General features: G+C 40.9%; 2 protein-coding genes across 2 annotated transcripts; both read left to right on the top strand.

Moving 5' to 3' along the window:
- The first annotated feature begins 403 nt into the window (after positions 1-403).
- Positions 404-3,811, top strand: rps15 (ribosomal protein S15). The gene is made up of 4 exons (XM_028592960.1): positions 404-512; positions 903-988; positions 2,382-2,616; positions 3,648-3,811. Exons 1-4 carry the CDS (start codon positions 510-512, stop codon positions 3,759-3,761), a joined length of 438 nt encoding a protein of 145 aa, XP_028448761.1. The 5' UTR covers positions 404-509; the 3' UTR covers positions 3,762-3,811.
- A 532-nt stretch (positions 3,812-4,343) lies between these two features.
- On the top strand, positions 4,344-24,931 carry LOC114565050 (dipeptidyl peptidase 9). Its single transcript, XM_028592864.1, has 21 exons — positions 4,344-4,571; positions 6,136-6,226; positions 6,389-6,627; positions 6,880-6,992; positions 7,443-7,616; positions 10,663-10,834; positions 11,077-11,187; positions 11,345-11,473; positions 11,581-11,642; positions 11,729-11,829; positions 15,725-15,902; positions 16,038-16,197; positions 16,325-16,404; positions 17,734-17,886; positions 18,588-18,726; positions 20,466-20,611; positions 20,734-20,880; positions 21,300-21,452; positions 22,323-22,465; positions 23,382-23,493; positions 23,841-24,931. The coding sequence occupies exons 2-21, from the start codon at positions 6,171-6,173 to the stop codon at positions 23,931-23,933; spliced, it is 2,661 nt and encodes an 886-aa protein (XP_028448665.1). The 5' UTR covers positions 4,344-4,571; positions 6,136-6,170; the 3' UTR covers positions 23,934-24,931.
- The last annotated feature ends 1,273 nt before the right edge of the window (positions 24,932-26,204 follow it).

Here is a 26,204-nt window from a genome sequence, read left to right as displayed (position 1 = left end):
AAATCCAGTGCAGTAAAAAGTACATATATATCTATATTTATACATATTTTTCCCTTAAATGTAGTTGAGTAGGTATCATCAAATACTAAATCAAAGTACAACTACATCAAAATTGTGAGCTACAGTACTTTACAAGTATAGTACTTGAGAAAATGTAAAAAAAAACAACAAAAAAAAACATTACCATACAGTAAGTTTTTCTTCCTTCTGATATGTAGAACTAACACTGTGCTACATGACAAAAAGGGACCGTAAAAATACATTTTAAATAAATTTTTCAAAGTCTATGGTTGGTAAGAGAGTTGACCCTCAGCAGAAATTGGAGTTATTAGCGCCCCTTATATATAAAGGGCACTACGAGTTATTAGTAGATATTGTACAACACTACCGCCTGCTGTTCAAAGCGGGACCTACCGACGGAAGACACCACCGGATGTTTGCCTTAAATCGCGCGATATCAGGCCTAACGAGACTTCTGCCCGTTCTTTTCTCCCGGAACTTCAGGCAAGATGGTAGGTGCTCAACAGATTGTGAAGCTTGTCAAAATACAATCTACATGCATCCGAACTCTAAAATAATTAATTAGGATAGCAAGCTATGTCCTCCGACAGTTTCACGCGTTTGCTGACCATTCAGTAGAAAATCGTTGCTCAGAGTCTCAGATAAATGTCTTTTTTTAAAGGCACTGTATTAGCCTTAGCTATGGCTAAGCTAACCCGGTGGTTCAACGTAGTCTGTACCAATAGCTACAACATAATTGTAATGCCATTGTACGCCCGAACAGTTGTTAAGTAGCTAGATGTTTACCAGTGACATTGAATTTTTTGTTGTTGTGTTTAAGCACTTGCCCGACAGTGTAAGTGTACAAGCTACATACTGAGGTGGGATAATGTCTCTTTCAGGCAGACACCGAGATCAAGAAGAAGCGTACCTTCAGGAAGTTCACCTACAGAGGTGTGGACCTGGATCAGCTTCTGGACATGTCCTAGTAAGTTTTAACACTACCGAGGTTAAACAGCTGATGCTGCATGGTGGGCAGCTGGAGCCACTGTAACGTTATTACCTTTTCTCAGTTTGATTGACTTGTACGTGAACATACACCCTGCTTAACAGTCTTAATTCTTAGCTTTCCATCCAATGATAGTCCCACCCTCAGCCCCCAAAAAGGATGTTGCTCCAATAGGAGTCATTTCGAGAGATTTACATCCAGTCCATCACATGGATCAGTGGGAACCAAACCTCTCGCGTCAAATAAGGTTACCTCTAAACTAATACAAATTAGACCATTGCCCCCCATAAGATCTTGTCCCAGGGTCCTCCATCTCATAGGATTTTAGTCTTTTTAGTTGTTTCATTACAGAAAGTATATGAAACTCATGACCAAATTAGTCATACTTGCTGTCATGTTACTTTTGGATGGATGATGTACAAATTCTGAGATCAAAGTTTTAAAGGTCCCATCTTATACTCATTTTCAGGTTCATATTTAGGCTCTCTACCAGAGCGTGTTTACATGCTTTAATGTTAAAATATTTTCATATTGTCTTAAATGCTCCGTTTTGGCGGCAGTCTCTTTAATTTGTAAAAAGGCTGCAAGATACAGTGATAATGCGACACATTTATACAAAAATATGAAAATTCTGTCCTTGGTTTTAATTTATTAATAATCCAAATGTAAAATCACTAAAACACTTAGGCTAAAGGTCATGAAAATTCATCCTCAATTATTAAAAAAAAAAAAAAAAAAAAATCTGTATCGGTGACATTGACCCTGTATTTACTTGGTATCAGATCTATACCAAAATATTGTAGAATCGCACACCACTAACAAGCGGCACTTTCTACCTGTTGTTGTTGTTATTATTATTATTATTATTATTATTATTATTATTATTATTATTATTATAGTTGTGACATCACAACCGTATGGAGGGCCTGGCGGCTCGTTTAAGCATAGACTGTATGAAGTATGGACGTAGTCTCCGTGACCTCACCCATAGGTTTCTGAGGAGTGAAAATGAGGTGCTAAGGGGCCCGCTCCCATTGGCTTTTCTGAATACGGGCTGTGTCATTAAACTGTGGACTGAGCGTTTTGATACTTTAACAGTATTTATATAGCACCTCGACCTGCTTTATAATCAAAAGAAATGGAAGTCTTACTTTTTACAATATGGTACCTATAAAAGAGATGCTGGCACTGAGTGGACTGAAACGGGAAAGTTGTTACTTCATCAGTTGAACGGGTTCCAAATGAGTGAACTTGAGGTGACCAAATTCAACATACAATTGCCACTTTGCTGTTGTGCTTATTACAAAACATGTAAAGGATTTTGGAGATGGCCAGGGGCCTCATTGATGATGATGCTGTCCTTTCTTTATAGTGAGCAGCTGATGCAGCTGTACTGTGCCCGCCAGAGGAGAAGGCTGAACCGCGGCCTGCGTCGCAAGCAGCAGTCCCTCCTGAAGCGTCTGCGCAAGGCAAAGAAAGAGGCTCCCCCCATGGAGAAACCAGAGGTGGTGAAGACCCATCTGAGGGACATGGTGATCCTGCCTGAGATGGTCGGGTCCATGGTTGGAGTGTACAACGGCAAGACTTTCAACCAGGTTGAAATCAAGGTGAGGTGCTATCAAACAGGTGGGAGGCAGAGCATATGTGTACATGTTGGAACCCCAGCTTTCTTGGACCTCCTATCGTTGCTTTGCCCAATTACTTTGAAGGAATGTCACCGCAGTTTGAAGAAAGTTGACATTGGGCGCTAATGTAAAATATTGACAAAAGGTTGGTATTGCTTTTGTGTACCCAGAGCAGGCTGTCAGAAGTCAATGCACAAGTGCCTGCAGTTGGTCTTATTTTGAAGCGGTTTGTCAGTGTGGTTCTGCACCCTGTCCACAAAGCCATTGTCTCCCATGTATTAATATCAGGGCAGTAGGCATAAAGTTAAAGCTGTGAAACTATTTTAATCTTGATGTGTAAGAATGCTTTACTGGGCACCATTTTGATGAAGATTGAGAATTAGTACAGTGTGACAGGCCAAGTATTATCTTACGATGGTTCCGGTATACATGCACAACCGTGGTTGAGTTGCTGCAAATGACCGGAAAATTGATGCATCGCATACAGCATCATCGATGTGCAACTCAAGTTTACATAGCTCTGGAAAATGTTTTTAGGTAGTAGTCCTGCCACTGTATGTGTAACTTGGTGTTCTGCAAAGTTTCCCAGTTATACGTACTTTGAGTTATCCACTACCTAAAGAAAACATGGAAGAAAATGCCACACAGTACAAGTCTGAAATCTCTACCAATGAATTGCAGTGTGTGTAAAATGTGTACAACCTTATAATATACCTGATTACATACATTTGTTATGAAGGAGGCAGGGTGTTACAAGACCATCTAACGGCAGTGTAGCGTTGGCAACTGGCACTACTACCAGAGTACACAGACCCCTACCTTCTCCAGTCAGAAGCAGTGATATACTTCTAGTTATAGATATTACTTTTTTGGTAGAGCTGCATTAAGTGTACATTTAGCTGTAAATCTTGTACCTTTTTAGATTATGATCAGCAGCTAATACATTGCTGTCCACGCAGCTATAGGTGCACCTAAGTGATCTTGTTACTAACGTGTTTCTTCTCTCTCCACAGCCTGAGATGTGTGGTCACTACTTGGGCGAGTTCTCCATCACCTACAAGCCAGTCAAGCACGGTCGCCCTGGTATTGGAGCTACGCACTCTTCTCGGTTCATCCCTCTGAAGTAGACTGGCTGTATTCTTTGTATAAATAAAACAAAACTGTCTGCTCCACAAAACTTGTCTGCTTTGCTTCCTTTAGCACAATATTTCAAAAATAATTGTACATTTCTTGGGTACAGGGTATAAGCTTCAGGTTTGAGCTTTTGACCATTAGGGTGCCTTGATAAAGTGTGGTTAGCTTTAAGATAATTCAAAGAATACACAATGTTTTGCTCAGTTGGTAATGTCAGCTGTTTACTACCAGGGAAACTACATTACATCAAACGTGTTTTAACTCATGTGACATCAAGAGCAATTCAGAAAATTATTTTACTTCATAAAGAACATGTAACTCAAGTGTGGTACAAATGCACACAAGGGTAGCTATAATTGGGAAAATACAAGTCTGTAATGGCCGAGTACCCTATTGGAACCCTACCAGTCGTGCTTCCCAACTTGTTTTCCTTGACTGTCTCAATGGTTAATCCGGGTGGAATTTTACATGTCAAACATATTTGCCATAAGTCGTCATAAATTAATGCACAGTCCAAAGTAATACATTTCTGAGGAATAATCTGGATAATGAACCCTTCTGCCACATTCCGCGCAGCACTGACCATCACTGAACGCCTCCTGTGAGCGGCAGTGCGGCCCTGAAAAAGTACCGGTGTGCACTCCGCCAAGGATAAGGTTCCTCTTCTTTCCGATCTGAACGCCAGCTAAATTTTGTGTGGCCGCTCTGGGCCATGGATACAACCTCTAGCAGTTGCACAATCTGTTTATTGTCACCAAGCTAATACAATCTAGAACTTGGTCAGAGAAACAGTCGCCATATCGGTAAGTGTTTTTGTTCATTTCAGCTTGTTTCGTAGGGACAGTCGACTAAGCGTCTGTTTTTACAGAATCCAAGCCACCGATAGTTAGCGGCTCGCTAGCTAGCTAGAAGCTAGCTAGCTAACGATAGCTTCAGAGCGAAAATGACAGAGATCTGTCATTTCAGAATGTAGAAGTAAGAGGTTTTAAACATAGACACGGTTCGTTGACTGTCATTTTCTAACAACTTGCGGTTTTGTCATTCACTGCCAAACGTAACTAACGTTAATACCGTTTAAAATGTTTACACAAATTAATTTGCCGGTGTTTTTCCCAGTGTGACTGAGGAAGGTTAGTTGAAATTCGAGAACAAAGATCTATTGTAACGTTCGGCTAGCTAACTGTTCATATTAACGTTGATTCAATTCAATTTTTTTTTTTTAATTCAAAGTGGCTTTATTGGCATTAGTTTCAATAGCAATGTTGTCCAAAGCTTTAAAATACAATTTTCCAAATATTCGGATAGTAATATGAACATTAACACAACATTAAGATTGATTTATGTTCATGATATATACACTATATCTTGTGTGTGTGTGTGTGTGTGTGTGTATATAGCTATTGCATAGAGTGTGTGTGTGTTTGTGTCGATCATTCCCAGTCCCTCAGGTTGTGGCATGTTGATACATATTCATGGGAAGCATGCTATGCATATACACATTAACGGTATTAACGACTCCAATATTTTATTATTATTTAACTCGACTGGTTTCCCAGTCTTGAAATTAGATTGCAATGAACTATCAAGTAACCCGCTGAGCCAAATAGGGCCTTTCCATGTATAAAATTACAAGTTACAATGTAATTATTTCCATTTTAACATATTTTACATAATAAGTCAGCCAGTAGTACAAGCACACAAATAGTCATCTCTAAGTTACATTTTGGTTAATCTCCATTCATAAATACACTTCTGTCAGTACACTCCTCTTAAGATATCCCCAGTAGGTATCAGCAGGTGACAGCTCAATCTGTGATACAGGATATTGTTGAATTGACTCTTTAGCTGGTGACTCAAGATGAGGAATTATATTGGTTGGATATTATATTATTATATTTGTTGTAAGCTCAGTGTTTCTTAACATAGATCTAAGGTGCCTCGTCACAGTATGAGACCAGCCTGTCACATCTTCTTAACACTAACATAATATTTATACCAATTCCTTACCCAACACAGAAGGATAAAGGAAGGAATGTGGGGTATTCACTGTTCCCTGTACTTCACCTGAAGCAGAGTCAGAGAAATGTCTGTCCAGTGCATTAGAGACTTAATAGGAATTATACTTCTTTAGTGTCACTCTGGTCTGTAGTTATGGCTATATGGCTACATGTTTCTGAGTCAAAATACTTCATGAATGATTTATGTTTTTCCCTCTTCTCATTGATGTACATTGTGTTGCATGTATGTCTTCTCAGACAAAAGTATGTTCATATCTAGCTGTCATAATGAGGCTGTGCCCCTGTGTAGTCTGTTTGTTATTTTCTGTTTTGATTTTGAATGATTCTTAGTACCATACTTTGTTCATAGGTTACAGAATTGGAGTGAGGTGTGTTGACCTGTGAATGCCTAGAGTCAAGAAGGTCAAACTTTGTGACAATAAAGAGGGTATCTGGAAAAGGTACAGTATAAGGTCCATGTTATATCTCCTTTAACTGCTTTAATGCTTAAGAAGATGGATAAATAAACAATTTAACCAATTCCATTAAAAAAAGAATGCATAAGCGCAGTTTCGTCTGGATTTCGGCACCTCTTACCATTTCTTTCTAATGTCAACGTCCAGCTGTGTGACAGTGAGCATGACGGCTGTGGACGGCCTTTCGGACAGCACCGAGGTGGTGGAAATGGAGGATGTCCCATCTCAGTTCTTTGTGGAGAAACACTCTTGGGAGGGCCTGCGTGACATTATCCACTGTAGCAGGAAGTACTCTGGCATGATCGCCAACAAGGCTCCCCATGACTTCCAGTTTGTGCAGAAGAAGGACGAGAATGGACCCCACTCCCACCGGTTGTACTACCTTGGTAAGCGATTGATGCTTGATGATGGGGCACAAAATCCCCTGCATCAGCTTTTGAGCGTATTTTCTGTATACTCCTCCTTTGTACTCCTTACACTAGACCTCAGTCATGTTTGACTGCTGTAGGCAGGCTAATTGCCTTGTGACATTAAAACAATCACTGTGTCAAATTTCTCCTTTAGCACATTTCTCCTTTTTTTTTTTTTTTTTTTTCTTGTTGAAATTGCCTTTTATTTCTTTTCTGTGTGTTTCCCAGGAATGCCTTATGGAAGCAGAGAGAACTCATTGCTCTACTCAGAAATCCCCAAGAAGATCCGGAAAGAGGCCCTCTTAGTGTTGTCATGGAAACAAATGCTGGATCACTTCCAGGTGAATTCCTCCTCTCTTCCCGTTCTTGCAGAGCCAGAACCAAACAGCACAGCGCGATGTGTCTCACAATGTGTTGTTATGCAGTATTTCATTATTTGACTACAGCTTTTTACTTTGAGATAAGTAGTCCCTGGAGGTGTGGCAGTATCTCTTCTAGCAACCTGAGATATGTTCCTTAACTTACTTTAAAAAATATTAAGAAACTATTGTATAAACTATGAGAGGAATGTTTGCACTGAACAACCATTGAGTAATTATTTGACCTGGGGGATGGGGGATTAGATTAGAAAACGTGTGTGTGTGTGTGTATGTATATATATATATATATATATATATATATATATATATATATATATATATATATATATATATATATATATATATATATATATATATATAAAAAACCCTCTTCCGTTTATTTAATGTTGTGCATACTGTTGGTTCTCTAAGGCTACACCACACCAGGGGGCCTACTCTCGAGAGGAGGAGTTGCTGAGAGAGCGTAAACGTCTGGGAGCGTTTGGTATCACCTCTTATGATTACCATGCCCAGACGGGCCTGTTCCTCTTCCAGGCCAGCAATAGCCTCTTCTACTGTCAGGATGGTGGCAGCAATGGCTTCATCGTGAGTACACTGCTGTTTTCTTCTTCAATTTAGAATTCTTAGATACTCAAGACAAATGTCATTCAGAGCAATGGTAAAGGTCTGCAAGTACACCGTTCCACAGTGCAACTAAGTGGTGTGCGCTGGGCAGTGTTGGGCAAGTTACTTCCAAAATGTAATACATTATAGATTACTAGTTACTGTCATTTGAGAGTAATTAGTTATATTACAATATTACTCTCTCTGAATTGCAATGCTTTACACTACTTTTGCGTTACCTTTGAATTACTTTCACCAAAATAACAGCGGAGGTAGGCTATGACTTGGCAGCTACCTTGTGAATTTCACCACAAGATCAACAAAGTCTCATCTTTATCCACTTTAATACATCATCATTTATTCATAATATGTTGTATTATTAATCTGAATCTGCATTGTAACTAAAACTTTAAAATAAATAGTGAAGTAAAACGTATAATAGGCCTACTTGACTCTAGAAGTATAAAGTAGGAGAAAATAAAAATACTCCATTAAAAGTAGCCTACCATACAATTGTATTGAAGTACGGTATAGTTATACTTTCCACCGCTGATAAAATGCAATGCTAATCTTTACATGTAGCAAACCTAGACATTAATTCCCTACATCTTTATATCTGTCAGCTGCTCGCTGAAGTACTGTCACCTGTTGTTGGGACACAGATGTTGTCCGTACCGTCTCTGTTTCTGTCTCTGACCACGGGAACAGTGAGAAGATGAGCTCAAACTAACAAGACTAACCTGTGTCCTTATACATTTAAAACAGTGTTAGGGAAAGGAACCTTTGCCTATATGGGGGCACTTCAGTGGAACAAGTTAGATCGTCATATTAAAGTCATTTCCAGTCTGAACTCTTTTTAAAAGAGCATCAAGGTCTGGTTACTAGAGAGGGTTGCGGAATAGATTAAAGGGCAAGTTACTATTTTTATTTATTCAAGAAAAATGTTTTTATGATTATGTCATTGAGTATCTTGTCTTGTCCTGATGTGTGTCAATGGAAATAAGTCTTGGACTTTATTGTGTTTTTATCCTCGATTGTATTTGATGTCCTTTTATCATGTGTAAGGCACTCTCTTACATTTAAATCAATCAAATCAAATCAAAAAGACCAGATCTGCGGCCATCTCATGACTACAAGTCATGGAATCCGGGATGCAGAATTTTTTGATTTTAAACAAATACAAAAAATGAAACACATAATGTTAAAGGCCGTTTTACAGTCGCCGTAATCCGAGCTTGTGTGCGCCAATGTGACGTCAAAATGACGTAGATCTCGCTGGCGCGCCAGGATTTTGAGTGCTCGACCAGAGGGTAGCCACTCTATTTCTTTCAGCAGCACGCGACAAAGCGGAAACGGGAAGCATGGACAAGCTCGAGGGCAACCGGATGCCAGGACTCTCAGAGTGACTGCAGGTCTCTCTTGTAAACTTACTGGGTTAAGATGAGTTCTTGTATGGTGAATGAAAGGCTCGATCCGACGAAGTAGGTCATCCAATCAAATCGAAGCATTGACGTCAATGCTGCTGCCAGTTCTGCCGTAGTTTACCTTGTCTTCTTCTAGTTCGTAGAAATAGCAAAGTCGGTAGTCTTTCCTAATTAGCGTCACCTCTGTTCAGGAGAAGACTGCAACTAGTGTGGCGACCACTATAAACCGCTACGGCGTTCCCATGACATCACACTGGCGCTCGACAGCTCGGCTGCGGCGAGTATACCCCACGTTTAACACATCTCCACCCCAAGCAGAAAAACAGTCCGCTGAATTCTGCAGATGTTCCTTCTGGATCACCGGTGAAAATTGTAAAAAAAAAAAAAAAAAAGGAACACGAGGTAAAGGTGGGTATCCGCTACGACCTATAGTTACGATCCCGACTTTGTGGACGGGCGGGACCATTTCTGTTCGTCTATACAAATGACAGCTCTGCTGTCAACCCTAGCTCTAAGAAGCACATTACACACATTACACTGTATATGATTCAGAGTTTAAGGGATTTGCGTGTGTGTGTGTTCTCGTGTCTGTGTGTGTGTGATGTTGTTTGCATGTTTGTGTGTCACAGGCAGGCAGGCAACAGGTCGTTAGCGTCCATTGTTCATAACCCTGATTGCCTGATGAAAAAAAGCTGGTCCAGAGCATGCTGGTCGGGGCCTTGAGGCCGCGCTACCGGTTGCCAGACGGCAGCAGCCGGAGCCGTCCGTAGTTGGGGTGGCTGGGGTCTCTGATAATCCTGCGGGCTTTACTGACACAACGTTCGTTGTAAGTCTGTCCATTTGTACTGTCCTTTCCATGGTTGTACATTTGAACAAACACAACTCTTATTTCAAAACATCAAAGGGGGAGCTGTTTATGATCACACTCAAGCAGGAATCGATGCAGAACGAATGCCCCCTGATGGAACGAGGTCCACCTCACCACACCTAAAGCGTGATTTAGCCTACGTAAGCGGCCTGAAGTTTATACTTGTGTGTTGGTGTGTGCGCCGATCTCTTTAAGAGAATAGCAGGGCTGGCGTGTGTGTGTGGGGGGAGTGTGTGGTAGAGCGAGCTAGAGAGTGACGGTGATTAGCTTTGGAGAGAGTACTGACTCTAGAGGCGTAGTGGGAGAAACAAAGTGTCTCCCCTGTGCTTTCTGGCCACGGTGGGAAATCTGTAGCAGGAAAAGTTAACCCTCTCCCTGATTTCATGTTGTTTATGGAGAAGGAGAACCAGGAAATGAGTCGTGGGGGGGAGGGATACTAGCAGGAAATGCAATGCTACCAAACCACGGCCAAGGAACGTGAGTCCCCACAACGTGTAGTTACATTTTCCGTGAGGTGCACCTCAGGCTACGGCGTAGGGTCAGTATCTCCACCTACCCACTTACGTAGCCACGGTGTAGATTTAACGCAGAAGCATAAATCACGCTTAACTGTGCTCATTGCACATTTCATGTCTGTAAAACTGTCTTATGCTTGGATCAGGTCTCTCCTATATCTTTTAATCCAAAAGTCACTCTTCTGTTTGCCTTGGACTAAGCTTGTGTATGTTGGTTTTAGCAGTCTGCTCCTGTAAAGCCCGTGGAGATCAAGACCCAGTGCTCAGGGACCCGCATGGACCCCAAGATCTGCCCTGGAGACCCTGACCTCATAGCCTTCATCAACAATAACGACTTGTGGATCGCCCACATTAAGACCGGCGAGGAAAGGAGACTCACTTACTGCCACAAAGGTCCGAAGGCAATAAATTGGCATGCAATAAGTAGCCTCCCATGCTTAAATATCCTCTTTTAACATACCATAGATCTGTGAATTAAAGAAAAGATTGTTTTGATTTTGATACTAGATGACAATAGATTTTTCATATTTTTTCGATTATCTTCTCTTAGTCCAACATGGAGAGAAAATACCGTTCATATTACCGTATCATATTTTTTATTACCAAAATACACAGTTTATTACATTCTTTTCCAGGTGTGGATAATGTTAAGGAGGACCCCAAGTCTGCAGGAGTAGCAACATTTGTCATCCAAGAAGAGTTTGACCGTTTCACCGGCTACTGGTGGAGTCCCTCAGCAACGGAAGGTAGTTGTTATGCCTTTTGATGATTACCTGACATTTTTAAACATGCAGATTTTTTTTAACCATATAGTTTTACCTCCGTCCATAAAGGTGGTTATTTTTGAGTTTGCATACGCTATTTTCTGTATACGCTAATGATTTTTTTGTCTCCCACTGTCAGACCCTAATGGAGGTAAAACAGTGTACCTGCTGTATGAAGAAGTCGATGAGACCGATGTAGAGATTATTCACGTTCCATCTCCAGCACTGGAGGAGCGGAAAGCAGACGCATACAGATATCCCCGTACAGGTCAGTGTAGCCCAGTGCTACTCACACTCACACACTCGCTTCTAGATCAGTGCATTATTTTGGATCAGTGAATTGTTGTCTATTTTACATTTTCCTTTTATTTATAGGTAGCAAAAATCCCAAGGCTACTCTTAAAATGGCAGAGATCAAGACAGACCATCAAGGAAGAGTAAGTCTTTTGCTGTCTTTGTTAGTCTTTTCCTCTTCTCCAAAATTATAATGAAGTGTTCCTAATGCGTGTTTATGGTTGTACAGATTGTGAGCATGCAAGATAAAGAACTGGTCGTCCCCTTCACCTCCTTGTTTCCTGGGACAGAATACATTGCCAGAGTAGGATGGACGACAGACGGAAAATAGTGAGTGTTACTCTCAAATTCTTGACTCTGTTGCCTTAATGATGCTGTCATTCTCAAAATAAAACCACCCCAACGAAGGTATACAGCCTGGTATTGGCACTAATATTGTGACATGAATTAGGATACATTTGGACACAGATAATATTCTCTTTTGCAGTTTAAAAAAAAGTTTTGTAAATGGAATGGCTGTAACAGTAAGGCTGAGCAATTTTATCGATTCTGCGATATAAATCGATATTTTTTTCCCCAAGAAAGTATTGATTTTTATGCCGCGAGTATCGATACATAAGTCCCATTCAAATCCCCCGTGTTTACCCCCGTTCACGTTGCAGGAAGAGCGATTTGGTCAGCCAGCCGCTAGTGTCGCTGCAGAGCAGCCAACGTCAAAGCTTTTAGTCTGGCCCCCAGAATAATCATGAATTCGCTAAATGTAAAGAGGAAAAAATGCGTTCTGTTATTTATCATTTCAAGCATTTAGAGCAAAAACCCAGCCCCCTGTATTTACAGCCGGGATTCTGTAGCCTACAGCGACGCCCGAGCTCCACACACACAGCTGAGCCGAGATGTGTGTGCGTTAAAACACACCCACAGCATGAGCCGAGATGTGTGTGCGTTAAAACACACACACACCGCTGAGCCGAGATGTGTGTGTGTGTGTGTGTGTGTGTTAAAGGTTAAAACACGCAGCACCTGACTGGGAACGATACAGAGTTACCAACGGCCGCTGGGGCAGATGAACTCACGCTGTCTCTTTTCTGTAAATAGGCTACAATTAAACCTTTGTGATTAGAAAGTCAATACTTATCAATGCACTCACCTGTGTAGACCGGCATAAACATGTAGAAAGTGATATTTCAATCTGCTCGGTCCACCGCGCTGTTTTACGCAAACACAGCTCTACTCTGCAAATAGCGAATTTTAATAAACAAGCTAAAACAAAAGCTGTCGGTTTTTAGTCTAACTGTTTATCTTAGGTTGCCGGGAATCTGGAAATTTTGACAAATTCTTGTAAACCTCACTGCTGGCTGAACAAACCAAACTCTCCGCTAGAGCAGACAATCTGGAGCCACTTAATATGCACGTGAATGACGCGATTGTTATGATCCAGTGATGATGATGATGATGATGATGATGATGATGGTTGTATTATTTTGCAACAACATCGTTTCATTGCAAATGAGGCATACATGACGAGTGCATAGCCTGCTTATCAGTCCATTCATCATTAATTTCAAAGCTTTTGGCTTTTCCACGTCAACCTTTCGCTTCAGCCTCTTTGACAGTGACATGTTTACCTGACAACAGCCTTTCTTTCTGCAAGCATTTTCCACCAATCGGGATGCTGCATACTAGAATAATGTTTCCATAATCACAGACTTTAACCATCACTCCTCAGTGAACTGCCTCCTAGTCTGAGATCTTTTTCTAGTTAAAGAGCCAGTTATCATTATGGAGTTTCCATGTTTTTTTAGGAGTTTGCTCACACTAATACATGTTAAAAAATAGTAACATTAATTCAGTAAGAAAATGAAAATTTCGAACAAGAATAGGCGTATTAGGTATAAATTCATTTTATTTTCTTTATTTGAAAGTTCGGCCGCCAGAGTGCTTAAAAACCCTGCTGTAGACTCTCTGTCCAAGACATATATTGTGTAATTGATATTTTCAGTTCAATTAATTAAATCCAAGTAAATGGAACACTCACAAGATGTCACCAAAATCACTCGGTCCCCTTTAAATCTTTCAGAAAATGATGTAAGTGTATCGAAATATATCGAATCGTATCATTGGCTGAATATCGTGATATATATCGTATCGTGAGCTCAATATCGTGTATCGTATCATGAGATTAGTGTATCGCTACAGCCCTATGTAACAGTTTGTGTATTCGTGCGAGCGATCATCACGGCAGGGGTAGGCATGTAGATTGATGCGCATAATGTGGAACCAAAATTCACAAGCTCGAGTTCCGCCCCGAAAACTTGAATGGAAACACACGAGGGTGTCACCCAGATGTGCAATCATCGGGATGATAAATGTGTAGGTGCTTTGAATGTTTGAATATAGCCATGGTGGAACTAATTGAAACAATCCTCCTAATGCACAAGAAGACACAAAAGCGTTCCTTATTTTTTATAATAAAAATAGTTTACCAAAGTTGCCAGTGGGCAAAATGCTACCTCAGCCCGCAGCAAGAGGATTGTGTCTGTCTTTGACACCTGTACTACTGTTCAAAATAAATGAAAAGAAACGTATCCTTATGCATTTTATTTTTTCCCGTTGTACCGAACTCACACCAAACCGGGACTCCTAGTGACCCGGTTTCCATCCAAGTCTACGAGTACCTGGGAGTGTACATTGACCATAAACTAGACTTAAAAAACGCCTCTATTTTCTGAGGAGGTTGAGGTCCTTCTAACATCTGCCAGACAATGCTAAGGATGTTCTATGAGTCTGTGGTGGCCAGTGCTGTCCTTGCTGTTGTGTTCTGGGGAAACAGACTTAGGCTGCAGACACACCGACCAGACGGCTGACCCTCGGCAGAAAAGGCAGTCGGACTGATCAGTCTCCCCAAGTTTGTCAAAAAAGTGCCTCGGAGCACACCAAAGTGACGAGACGTAATACGTCTCCATAACAGCAGGCTGCGCTAATCTGTATTGTCGCCCAAAAAATGAAAACCGGCAGCTGATTGGACCAAGGCGTCACATGGGTCTGGTTTATCCAGAAATTCAAAGCCAGACTGTCATGCCGGCTTGTTCAGAATACGATCTCCTATTGTACTAAAGTAGTTTAGTAGTGTTTCGTGTAAACATTTTAAGCGAGAAATAGGCCATGCAATTGCTGAATCTTACTTCATTTCAGATCGGCAAAGTTTAAAGGATTTTCGTCTCTAGTCACGCTCATTCCGCTCCCCGTTCAGGGTTAGTTCTCTACCAATCAGATGGGTCATTTTAGGCAGTGACCGCCCCGCCTATTTATACATGTCAAATCGGCCAAAATGAAGGCCGGCGGTCCCTCAGACAGACGACGGCACGGAACACACCGAACAGACTCGAGTCACTGACCTCGCCAGACTGTCCAATGGCCGATTATCGACTCGGTGTGTCTCGGGCTTAGGTTAGCAGACGCCAACAGACAAACTGATCCGCGAGGCCAGGGACGTTGTGGGGGTGGAGCTGGACTCTATGGTGTCCCATCCACTCCGTGACACAACAGTCAAACACTGGAGTACATTCAGTGCAAGACTCATTCCACCTAGATGCACCACAGGAAGTCATTCCTGCCTGTGGCCATCAGACTTTTCAACTCCCCCCCCCCTCAGAGTGTCAGACACTGGGAGGCCCTGGGGTAATTCATAAATATTTATGTCTTTAACTGTGCAATATTGACTGTGTGCAATACTTAATGTCAATACTGCAATAACAATTCAACTGTGCAATGCTCCGGTTTACTTGCATTAATAGTGCATTTGTTTACACCGCACAACAGATCCCATTTCTCAGCACCATTATTATTTACATTATGATTTTCACCATTATAATATTCATACATTTGACATATTTCATATTTCTATTTTTACTTAAATATTGATGCTCTACATTTTAGTATAATGCACATATTTCTTACTTCTATTTTGTTTACATATTTCGTATTCAATTTTATTTCTTATTTCTATTTGTTATGATAATTTCTCTATATATTTCTACTCGAGAAGGGGTCATGTAACGAACTGAATTGCCCCCGGGAATCTTTGAAGTATATTGATTGATTGATTGATAAACAGAACCCTGACTTTTGTGTACCGTTCCACCCCTAGTCAATGGGCAATTATGCTTATGTTTATGGTTTTGCATAATGCAATCTTTTGAGTTCTGTCTGCTCTGTGTCCCCCTAGTGGCTGTGCAGTGCTTCTGGACCGCAGCCAGAGAAAACTACAGCTGGTCCTGCTGCCTCCAGCCCTCTTCATCCCTGTCACGGATGACCCAGCTCAGAGGCAGGAAAGTGTGGAGGCCGTGTCCAAAAACACACAGCCATACATAATCTATGAAGAGACCACAGACGTCTGGATTAATGTAGGTCTTTCCACGTGGCACGCCCGTTGGCTACTTTAAACCTAATGTCTTTCCTCTTTCTAATGAACTAATAGTTACGCTTGTGAATGCTGTAGGTGTTTCTATCAGTAACTGACTGTTCTTCTCTTCCCGCAGGTTCATGATATATTCTATCCCTTTATTCAAACAACAGAAGATGAATTTACTTTCATTTGGGTAAATGAGTCTAAAACAGGTTTCAGCCATCTGTATAAAATCACATCGCTGTTACAACCGGGCTGCTACCATTGGACGGAGGACTACCAACACGTAGAGGGTAAGAGGCTAAGACGTGCTTCTGCGTTTATTTAAAAATGATCCTATCAAATAATCCTGGTTTACGTCATAGTGCTCGGTATGTCAGGGAGCATGTTGATTATCTTATTGTTATCTGTTTTTGGCAGGAAACTTCAAGTGTGCAATCAAGGAGGAGGTTACATTGACCAATGGAGAATGGGAAGTGCTGGCAAGACATGGTTCCAAGGTTAGACAACGTCCATCAGTGTTGACTATATACTGTAGATTCATACCTATAAAAGATATACAGGTGTTTAGGCTGCATTCAGAAAGTATTTAGACATTTACATATATTTTGTTGTGGTGACTCTGTACCTCAACTCATTGACTTTGACATTTAACAATGATTATGAGCTTAAGGTCCTAACTCAGCTTTAATTTAAGGGTATTTACATCTACATCAAATGAAGGGATTGTGCGTATTATTATGCTGCTGCACTGTCCTAAAATTGGGGCACTAGGTATTATTAAAAAGAAGTCCTAAAAATGCTACATTGCTCATCCAGTGTGGATATGAACACCCTCAAAAACTGAAAGACACCAGGTTAACCTCTGGTATAAGAGTTTTCTGTACCTCACAGTTGCACAGTTTCACAGATGCACATCTTCACCTGCACTTGCTTTGTTTTTGCACACCTTTATCCCATTATATCCCATTATCTCTGTCATGCCCCATTGCACAGTTTCACAGATGTACGTCTTCACCTGCACATGCTCTGTTTTTGCACAACCTTATCCCATTATCTCTGTCATGCCCCATTGCACAGATGCACATCTTCACCTGCACTGCTTTCATATCTGTTTACGCTCTTTTGCACTATTCATCTGCCCTGGCATCCTCAACTGTTCTCCCCACCTTTGTTGTCATACAATTTTTGTACATCTACTGATCTACTTCACCATCTTAGACCACAACCTGCACCAACTGTATACTGACTCCTTACCACATTCAGCATATAGTCTGTCTATTCATGTATATCGTGTTATTACTGATCTACATCACTATTTAGACCACACTATGCACTAATTGTACATTGACTATCTACTAAATCTCAGCATTTATATAGACTATTTGCACTAACTGTATATTGACTCTTTACTACATTCAGCATCTACATAGACTGTCTATTCATATATATTGCGTTATAACTGATCTACATCATTAAATAGACCACAATTTGCACTTACTGTAATTTTGACTCTTTATTACATCTCAGCAGTGATATTGGCGGTCTATTCACGTTTATCGTGTTACTATTATATCCATCGACTTAGTTACACCTCACTTTGTGCCGGCTTTGTAATGCCCACTTATTCTGTACTTTATGTAGCCTATTGTATTCTGTATTCTTGTATTGTATTGAATGTGAAACTGTATGTTGTCTTGCACGCGTATGCTTTTCTTGGCCAGGTCTCCGTTTCAAATGAGAACCTGTTCTCAACGGCCTACCTGGTTAAATACAAAAATAAAAAACATGCCTCTGCCTTGCTGCTACTGTCTTTTCTCCTTTGTTAGATCTGGGTGAACGAGGCATCAAAGTTGGTGTACTTCCAGGGCACCAGAGACACTCCTCTGGAGCACCACCTCTACGTGGTCAGCTATGACTCGCCTGGAGATGTGGTCAGACTAACCAAGCCTGGCTTCTCTCATAGCTGCTCTGTTAGTCAGGTAAAACCATTCATTTTGTTGACTGCTCGGCCAAATACATACATGCACATTTCAATAATCCATTCATTTATTTTCTCATCCAGCTGTTCATCTATCCATATTGCAGCTCACCCAACAAACAATGGGGTTTATAGATATTCCTCTCTTTAACTGTTTTGACTGCTAGTGATAGTCATGTTTCAAAAAGCAAATGTAAAATAAAAGGAAATGGAAAACATATTTTCCCACAACATGGTTAAAACAGATGCTGTCCAAGTGTGAATTTAAGGGCTATATGCCAAGTTTTATGTGAACTTAAAATAGAACTAAATTAGAACAGTGACTTAAAGCTGACAGACTACTGGGTTAACACAAACGGTGCAGATTGGGATTTAGTGTGAGTGCAGCAAATGGAAGACGTAAAATAGTTTTAGGCATATTAGAGAGACAACTTTATCTGAAAGTTAAAGCTACTGTAAAACCTGAGGAAAGCTGCCAGGGATTGTTTGGATAGTCTGCATAATATGGGATAAATGTTCTCTGGCCGTCGGCAGTATTTTACACAGACAGTAGCTCAAGTTGGGCTTTTTAACACAGAACCTGGTATACACTTGCATCCCCTCCTCCCTCAGTCTTTGGGTTCCTTCCTTGTCAGTTCTATTTTGTACATAATTCTTTATATTTATATTATTTGCACCTCCCTCCCCTCTTTCATTCTGCAGAACTTTGACTTTTTTGTCAGCCACTACAGTAACGTGAGTACGCCTCCATGTGTTCACGTCTACAAACTGACCAGCTCGGAAGGTGAGCCACTACTACACGTGGTCCCTGAGTTCTGGGCCAGCATGATGGAATCACCAGGTAAGTGGGATGTGATGCATACAGTAGTTTCCTGATTGATTCAATATGCACTGTTTGCATTTACATCATTGGGCTCGCTAAGTTTCTCTTAGATAGCAGTCTGACCAAGTGTGAGGGTTGCCCAACTATCTGTGGTTTTATTTTCGGAACAATCAACAGAATGGAGTCTTTAGGGGAAAGTTGAGGTCTGGCTTTGATTAGATCAAGGATGGTCAGTTCAATCCACAGCGGTGTCCTCCAGACAATCCTGACAGCAATCAGATAATATGGTGCTCAAACATCCCGAGCAATTTGTGTCAGAGTTGATTGTCGTTTATGATTCATTAAAAGTGCCAGGAGTGAGATTGCAATTCTTTACTGTGGGTGGCTGTGGCTCAGGAGGTAGAGCAGTCCTCTACCAATCAGAAGGTCAGTGGATCCCTGGCCCCTGCAGTCTACATTAGGGCTGGGCAATATATCAACATTATATCGATATCGTATTATGAGACTAGATATTGTCTTAGATTTTGGATATCGTAAAATCATAATATATTAAGTCTGGTTTTTTCCTGGTTTTAAAGGCTGCATTAGAGTAAAGTGATGTCATTTTCTGAACTCAAGAGACTGTTTTAGCTGTTCTATTATTTGCCTTTACACACTTTGTCATTAAATCGACATTTCGGATGATTCTTTATCAAAAATCTCATTGTGTAAATAATATTTTGTTAAAGCACCCATTGTCAATCCTACAATATCGTCATCAAGGTATTTGGTCAAAAATATTGTGATATTTGATTTTCTCCATATCGCCCAGCCCTAGTTTACTACTATGTCCAACTGTCCTTGGGCAAGATACTAAACCCCAAATTGGCTGTGCCATCGGTGTGTGAATGTGTGTGAATGTTTATCTGATGAGCAGGTGGCACCTTGTATGGTAGCCTCGGCCACTGGTGTATGATTGGTGCCTGTACTGCAACATGACACATTGCACAATAGGGGTGCATGATATATCGACTCAATATCGTTATCGCAATATCACATTGCGCAGTATTATATTGAAAGGGGTTGCAATATTTGCAGTATTTTGTTTATATTGTGGAGCACTGCGTCCTGTCCGTTGGCTGTGTGGCTTAGTTGTGTTTGATTTAGAGCCCGCTTGAAACGCTATAATGATCATCATTTCATTGGCGAGTTACCGTGCCACTTGCACATGCTAATACACGTTAACGCACGGGTCCACTACGTGACAAACCCTATGGAGCGTACTACGCGTGTGCATATTTGGACAGAGTGACCTTGTGAGTGAAGAAATAGAGAGAGACAACAAAACGGAATGAATCAGAGAAGTTGTGTCCTATTCTCTTTTATTTATATATTTTATACTGTCCAACCAGTAAAACATGTCCTGTTCTGTAGACATGGTCCTTGTTTATTTATTCATGTTGGACCAGTCTAATATGACTGTCAGTTGAAATAAACCTTGTGTTGTAAGAAAACTTTTGATGCATTTTCCCATAACTTTTGTAATTTTACATATCTTTAAAATTTCGAAATTACTATCTATATCGCAATATTCCTAATCGATATTGCAAAATATGACATTTTGTCAATATCGTGCAACCCTATTTCACAATTAGTGTGCCTTAGTGTATGGTTTTGCAGATCCATTGCTTTCAAGTTCCACTAGAAGTTGACCCACAATCCCTGATAGTTTTAGAACATGCTAACCTGATGACCACATGTGTTAATATGTCTTCCAGGTTGCCCGGGAGATTACAACCCGCCTGAGATTTTTGACTTTCCAGGGAAGTCGGGCTTCCAGCTTTATGGGATGGTGTACAAGCCTCACAACATGCAGCCTGGCAGGAAACACCCGACTGTTCTCTTTGTGTATGGAGGCCCACAGGTTCGTGGATATATATTGAGTTTGAATTGGGTCTGTGTTCACAAAATGTTGCTCTGAACTTATATTACTGTGTAAATAAGAAAAAAAAACATTTAGGACAACATTTTTGCGTGTCGATCCAGGTGCAGCTGGTAAACAACTCCTTCAAAGGCATGAAGTACCTCCGCCTGAACACACTGGCCTCTCTGGGCTACGCCGTGGTCGTCATTGATGGGAGGGGTTCCTGTCAGAGGGGCCTTGAATTTGAAGGAGCACTGAAAAACAAAATGGTAAAGTAAGAGTCAGATGATTAAATTACCGTAATTCAGTAGGAGAATCTAATTCTAATGACTAAATGAATAATGAATACATCCTAATATGATCCGATACAACGTTATTGTCAGTTTACACTGAAATGAATTTGCCCCCGAGCTGCCCCGCTAAAAAAAGAAAAGAAAAATACAGACATGAAACCTGTTTCATGATATCCTCAGATCCAGATTTTGGATAGACCGATGGTTAAATGAGTTCTTGAGCCTGTTGTATCTAAATGAAAGGACTCTAAATCGCCTGTTAGAAGGCAGAAGTTGGTATCCATGAGTTGATATTCATAAATAACATGATTAAATGCCATTTAAAAAAAAAAAAAAAAAAAAAAAAAAAAAAATGACACTCTAATGTACACTCTAATCTGCCTTTGTCTCTTCAGGGTCAGGTGGAGATCGAAGACCAGGTGGAGGGGCTGCAGTATGTGGCGGAGAAGTTTAACTTTGTGGACCTGAGTCGTGTTGCCATTCACGGCTGGTCCTATGGAGGTTTCCTCTCTCTCATGGGACTCATTCAGCGACCCAATATCTTCAAGGTTAGGACGGTTTATCACCCTTCAGCCCTTCTTTTATCCTTAAACCATGTACTCACTTTCTGTAAGTGAGCATTCTCTGCTGTCTCCTTTAGCAAGTAATAAGAAAGTATACCATCACTATGTGATGGTATACTTTCGGGCAGCACGGTGGCCCAGTGGTTAGTGCAAGAAGGTTCTGGGTTCAAATCCAGGCCTTTCTGTGTGGAGTTTGCATGTTCTCCCCGTGTCTGCGTGGGTTTTCTCCGGGTTCTCCGGTTTCCCCCACCACTAAAAATATGTTCCCCTCCCCCTCCCTAACTAGCTGATGTGTGGTGAGCGTTCTGGCGTCGTAAGGCGTTGTATGGCTGCCGTGCATCACCCAGGTGGGTGCTACACATTAGTGGTGTTAGAGAGCAGTCCCCACCCCCCCTCCCCCCAAATGCGCTTTGAGTGTCTATGATAAAGCGCTATATAAATGTAATAAAATAAATAAATAAAATATGTAATTCACTTTAAATAGAATGTATAGCTTCATTCCAGTCACAAAACTGGACATGTAGTTGCCACTTACATCCACATGGTGTCTGTGTTGTCCAATGTGTTGGTAAATATCCATCATTCAGTAAGGATATCTGCACATACATCCCTGTGCTAGAGGGATTGAAAGTTAATTTTTATACCATCTCTTCCCAAATGTATATCCAACTGAGCCATAGCACACAGAGAATGTACTATATAGTTATACAGTACATCTAAGGCATTACCTTCCTCCTGTACCATATTTTTGAGTTGCTCTCTGTGCAAAATTACACTTTTCCACAGTAAGATACTATTTTTGTATTCTTTATTTTACTTTCTTTTCCATCTGACTACACTGTGCTTCCCTGCCAGTTGGCTATTGCAGGCGCCCCGGTGACTGTGTGGATGGCCTACGACACAGGCTACACAGAGCGTTACATGGATGTGCCTGAGAACAACCAGCAGGGCTATGAGGAAGGCTCTGTGGCACTGCACGTGGACAAGCTGCCCAGCGAGTCAGTACACACACTTTTACAGACACTTATACCACTTTTTTTGAGTTTAGTGCTTAAAACTTCTAAATATTTCAGTTATTATTGCAACCAATTCAACCACACTGCATATCCTGTGTAATTGCATAGCTATTTGTACTAGTTTCGTCGTGACTGCTGGGTACTTCTTATTTCCTGTCAAGTCAGGCTTCATATTCTTTGAAAGTCCCTGACGTGCAATTGACAATTTGGTCATTCTGTTTAACACGTGTCCTTTACCAAATATTCTCATCTTTGTTCTAAAATGTGACTTGTGAGTTTGAACCTTTTGAACTGAAAGCAATACTTTAAGAAAACGTGTTCATGCCTGTGTGGCATTTTTATGCACTCTGAGGTACTGTATGTGCATGTTGGTGTATTGTTCTTTCCATTGCTACTTGATAATATATTTTTTTTTAATCATCACAGTTATTTAAATCTGGAGAGGTGAAATTAAGATTTGAAATGGGCAGGCTGAGTTAGCCTCAGTTTTTAGGGACTCAGAAATCCCAAGGGCCTGACAAACAGCATCTTGGATGCTGAAGTCAAACTAAAGAGTTCTCTGAAGACCTGCAGCTGTAGTATTTCACCTTTCTATAAATATAAAGGCATTCCCTGTTTCTAAATCATAAAGAAATGGGTGGTCTTTCACTATTGGCTCATATGTGTTGTGTATATCTTTATTATTGAATTTTATTTATAGTGTCAAGTCATAACAGAAGTTATTTCAGGACACAGAAAAGATTAGGTCTAGACCAAACTATCATTTACAAAGACCCAACAATTCCACCAGGAGCATGCATTTGGTGTGATAGTGGCATGGAAATAAACCTTCTATTGTATGGAACCCTATCAATTTGTAACCATGTAATCATAGAACATGTGATCCTTGTCATTCCAGGCCCAACCGTTTGCTGATTCTCCATGGATTTCTAGATGAGAATGTGCACTTTTTCCACACCAATTTCCTAGTGTCACAGATAATCCGTGCTGGGAAGCCTTACCAGCTTCAGGTTAGTATCCCAAGCCTTATTCCACCCACCTCTTTCTGAAGTAGCCATATGAAATGTCTCCATAGTAGGTTGACATAATTTCCATGCCTTTTCATCATACATGTCTATGTGATCGTGTGAGTCTGCACTACAAAAAATGTACAAAGCCAACAGCAAATGTGTTTTAAGATATTGGCTTAGACCACTGTAATGTTAAGTGGTAGTAAAATACAACAGATGAATCAATGTCAGGATTCAATATGAAGAATTACATTTGTTGTAAGGTATTTTCCAAAGAAGATTTGACAGGATACAGACCTGTAGTACACTTCAGTCTGTAATTTGGTTGCCCTGTTTCAATTTTCCAGGTATACCCCAACGAGCGACACAGTATTCGCTGCCCCGAGTCTGGCGAGCACTACGAGATAATGCTGCTGCACTTTCTACAACAATACCTCTGAAATAAGACAACAAGGGAGAAGTGAAGTCTTGTTTCCCCATCTGTCCTCTTTTACCCCCCCCCAGCTCACTGCCCATCTTTACTCTCCCTGACCTCTGCACCCCAACCCTAGTCCCTAACTGTTCACCCTGTCTGTCTTCGAGAGACTATCAGACACACTGCAGCCGCAAGCCACTCTCTCCTTTTGAACTAGTCATACTTTCCTCTTTCGCGCTCTCTGTCTCTCGTTCTGTTACTCGCTGTGTATCCTTCGCGCCCTCCCCCCTAACCCTATGTACAGTCTGGGGTATGGTTTACGAGCACAGAGATTTGGTGTCTCACCCTGAGAGCTGAACAAAGACAAGGACATAAGGAGAAACATTTGCAGGCTGTGTCCATCGTCCTCATCTCTGCAACCATGATGTTTTTTTGTTTTTTTTTGCCAAATGTTTTTCTCCCCTGCTCCACCCGTTTTATTAACTTGAGTCAGTGGTAGGAACAGGGTTACAGTTCACAGATATGAAAATGGGAATATATACGCATATTCGCAGACATGAGCTCACTTAAATACAGTTTGTCTCATACACTCACTCATAAGCACACTCGCATAGAATTGCAATATCCATACATACCGGGAGTCCGTACCTTGCAGTTTGTGTAAACGATGAAGAAAGGAAGAAAACCGAGATTCTTCCTCTGTCCACTTGTTTTAAGTGTGTGTTTAAAATAAAATATTTTATGGATTTTTATTCTTTTTTTAATGAGTGCTGACAGAAGCCGCTCATTGATACTCGTGCGCCGTTCTTTCCCCTCACGTTACATTTGCTTGAGATGTCTGCTTGCCTTCTCAACACATAATTTATATTTGCCAAAGTACCTCTTGACTCTTGATCATGCTGGTATTTCCTTTTTTACTGCAATAAAGACAACAGGAGGGTGAGCACTGGAGTCTTACAACAGCTTTGTACCACCGGAATACAATTTGTACATGGTAATGAATAAATGTATGAATCAATCACATGCTCCCTTTCACTGCATTCGTCTTATTCAAGCGGTTCCAAGTTATGCATGTTCTCTAGTTGTGGCATGTGTCGTTCTTCTGTCAAATGTTTTGCAGGGTGCAACCAGGCTATCTTACTAAGAAAATGCACTCATCCACACTGTGTTTTTTCTTATACTGATATTCCACTCCTCTAACCCTTAAAGTATACCCCTGGCCTCCTGTTCCATTCACATCTGCAGCACCTAACCAAAGCTCCACCACTGCTGCAACAACAAGGGCTTACCAGCACTCCACCCCTTGCACAAGTGAAGCAGCAGATGCTTGGCGGCAGTCCTGTCCCCTTCCTTTGTGGATTGCACAATTGCCACGGTAATTTATTAATAGGGTACTCCTCGTAGGTGTTCAACACAAGCAACACGTTTCAGTTTTAATACACGTTTTGTCAGAGATAGTCAGAGCAATTTTGTGGTGGTTGTGGTTTGTTCAGTCAGTAAAGTGTTACGCATCTTTCTCGGCAGGTAACAAGGGAATTCACCTATTGTGTGGCAGCCAGCCAGGCATTGACTTTAACCGGCTACACCGATACGCTGAAGGGAGAGGTCAGTTCAGAGCACGCTCCCATCAGATCAGCTGTTACGCAGGTTGATCCCGAGTGATCAGTGCCCGCGGGATCAGTAGGGTTGGAAGCACCTTAACAGTAAGCCCGACAAGGATGCAGAAAGTGGTACGGTGAAAAATTAAAGCTGACATCTTAAAGCTCCTGAAGTATGCTTCCACATTATATGACTAAGCTGATAAAGAGATAGCAGAGATCTGCCACGTGTGGCTCAATGAAATGGATTAGTTCTACTGTATGTGTTTGGGCCTGCAGGTGGTTTCCAAATAAAGTCTTACTACCCAGACAGGTTTGGTTACATAAGGTCAAAATGACATTGATTGATTGGACAAATGAAAACCACAGACAAATCTGGATTGTTTTACATGGAAAGCAACAATCTGTGGACAATTTGAAATGTCCTCTCAAGTAAACCACAAACTAATAATTTTTGATTTTTTTTTTTTTTTTCCCACCAGCAGAACCAATTTTTCCATTTAAGGGGAGGGCTTGCATTAGCTATTGACAAAATGTATTCTTAAAAAAAAAAAAAAGCCACTAGTATCCTATTCCATTTCTCTGACAAAATATTATGTAAGGGATAATGTAGAACAAGCCTGTCGGGATTCAAGTTATGGTATTTGCTTCTGTGAATTTTTATTTAGGTTCTGTTGTCAGTTGACTGTTTTATGCCA

The sequence above is a fragment of the Perca flavescens genome, chromosome 12, assembly GCF_004354835.1.
Source record: "Perca flavescens isolate YP-PL-M2 chromosome 12, PFLA_1.0, whole genome shotgun sequence".
NCBI lineage: Eukaryota > Metazoa > Chordata > Actinopteri > Perciformes > Percidae > Perca > Perca flavescens.
This window is presented reverse-complemented; position numbering and strand designations above follow the sequence as displayed.

What these genes read in the sequence shown, in the direction of transcription:
- LOC114565050 (XM_028592864.1), top strand. Translation starts at nt 6,171, where the DNA reads ATGCCTAGAGTCAAGAAGGTCAAACTTTGTGACAATAAAGAGGGTATC. An exon ending in ATACAGATATCCCCGTACAG is followed by an intron (nt 11,474 to 11,580) that starts GTCAGTGTAGCC and finishes TTTTATTTATAG; the next exon opens with GTAGCAAAAATCCCAAGGCT. An exon ending in GTGGACAAGCTGCCCAGCGA is followed by an intron (nt 22,466 to 23,381) that starts GTCAGTACACAC and finishes TTGTCATTCCAG; the next exon opens with GCCCAACCGTTTGCTGATTC.
- rps15 (XM_028592960.1), top strand. An exon ending in CAGCTTCTGGACATGTCCTA is followed by an intron (nt 989 to 2,381) that starts GTAAGTTTTAAC and finishes CTTTCTTTATAG; the next exon opens with TGAGCAGCTGATGCAGCTGT. An exon ending in TCAACCAGGTTGAAATCAAG is followed by an intron (nt 2,617 to 3,647) that starts GTGAGGTGCTAT and finishes CTCTCTCCACAG; the next exon opens with CCTGAGATGTGTGGTCACTA.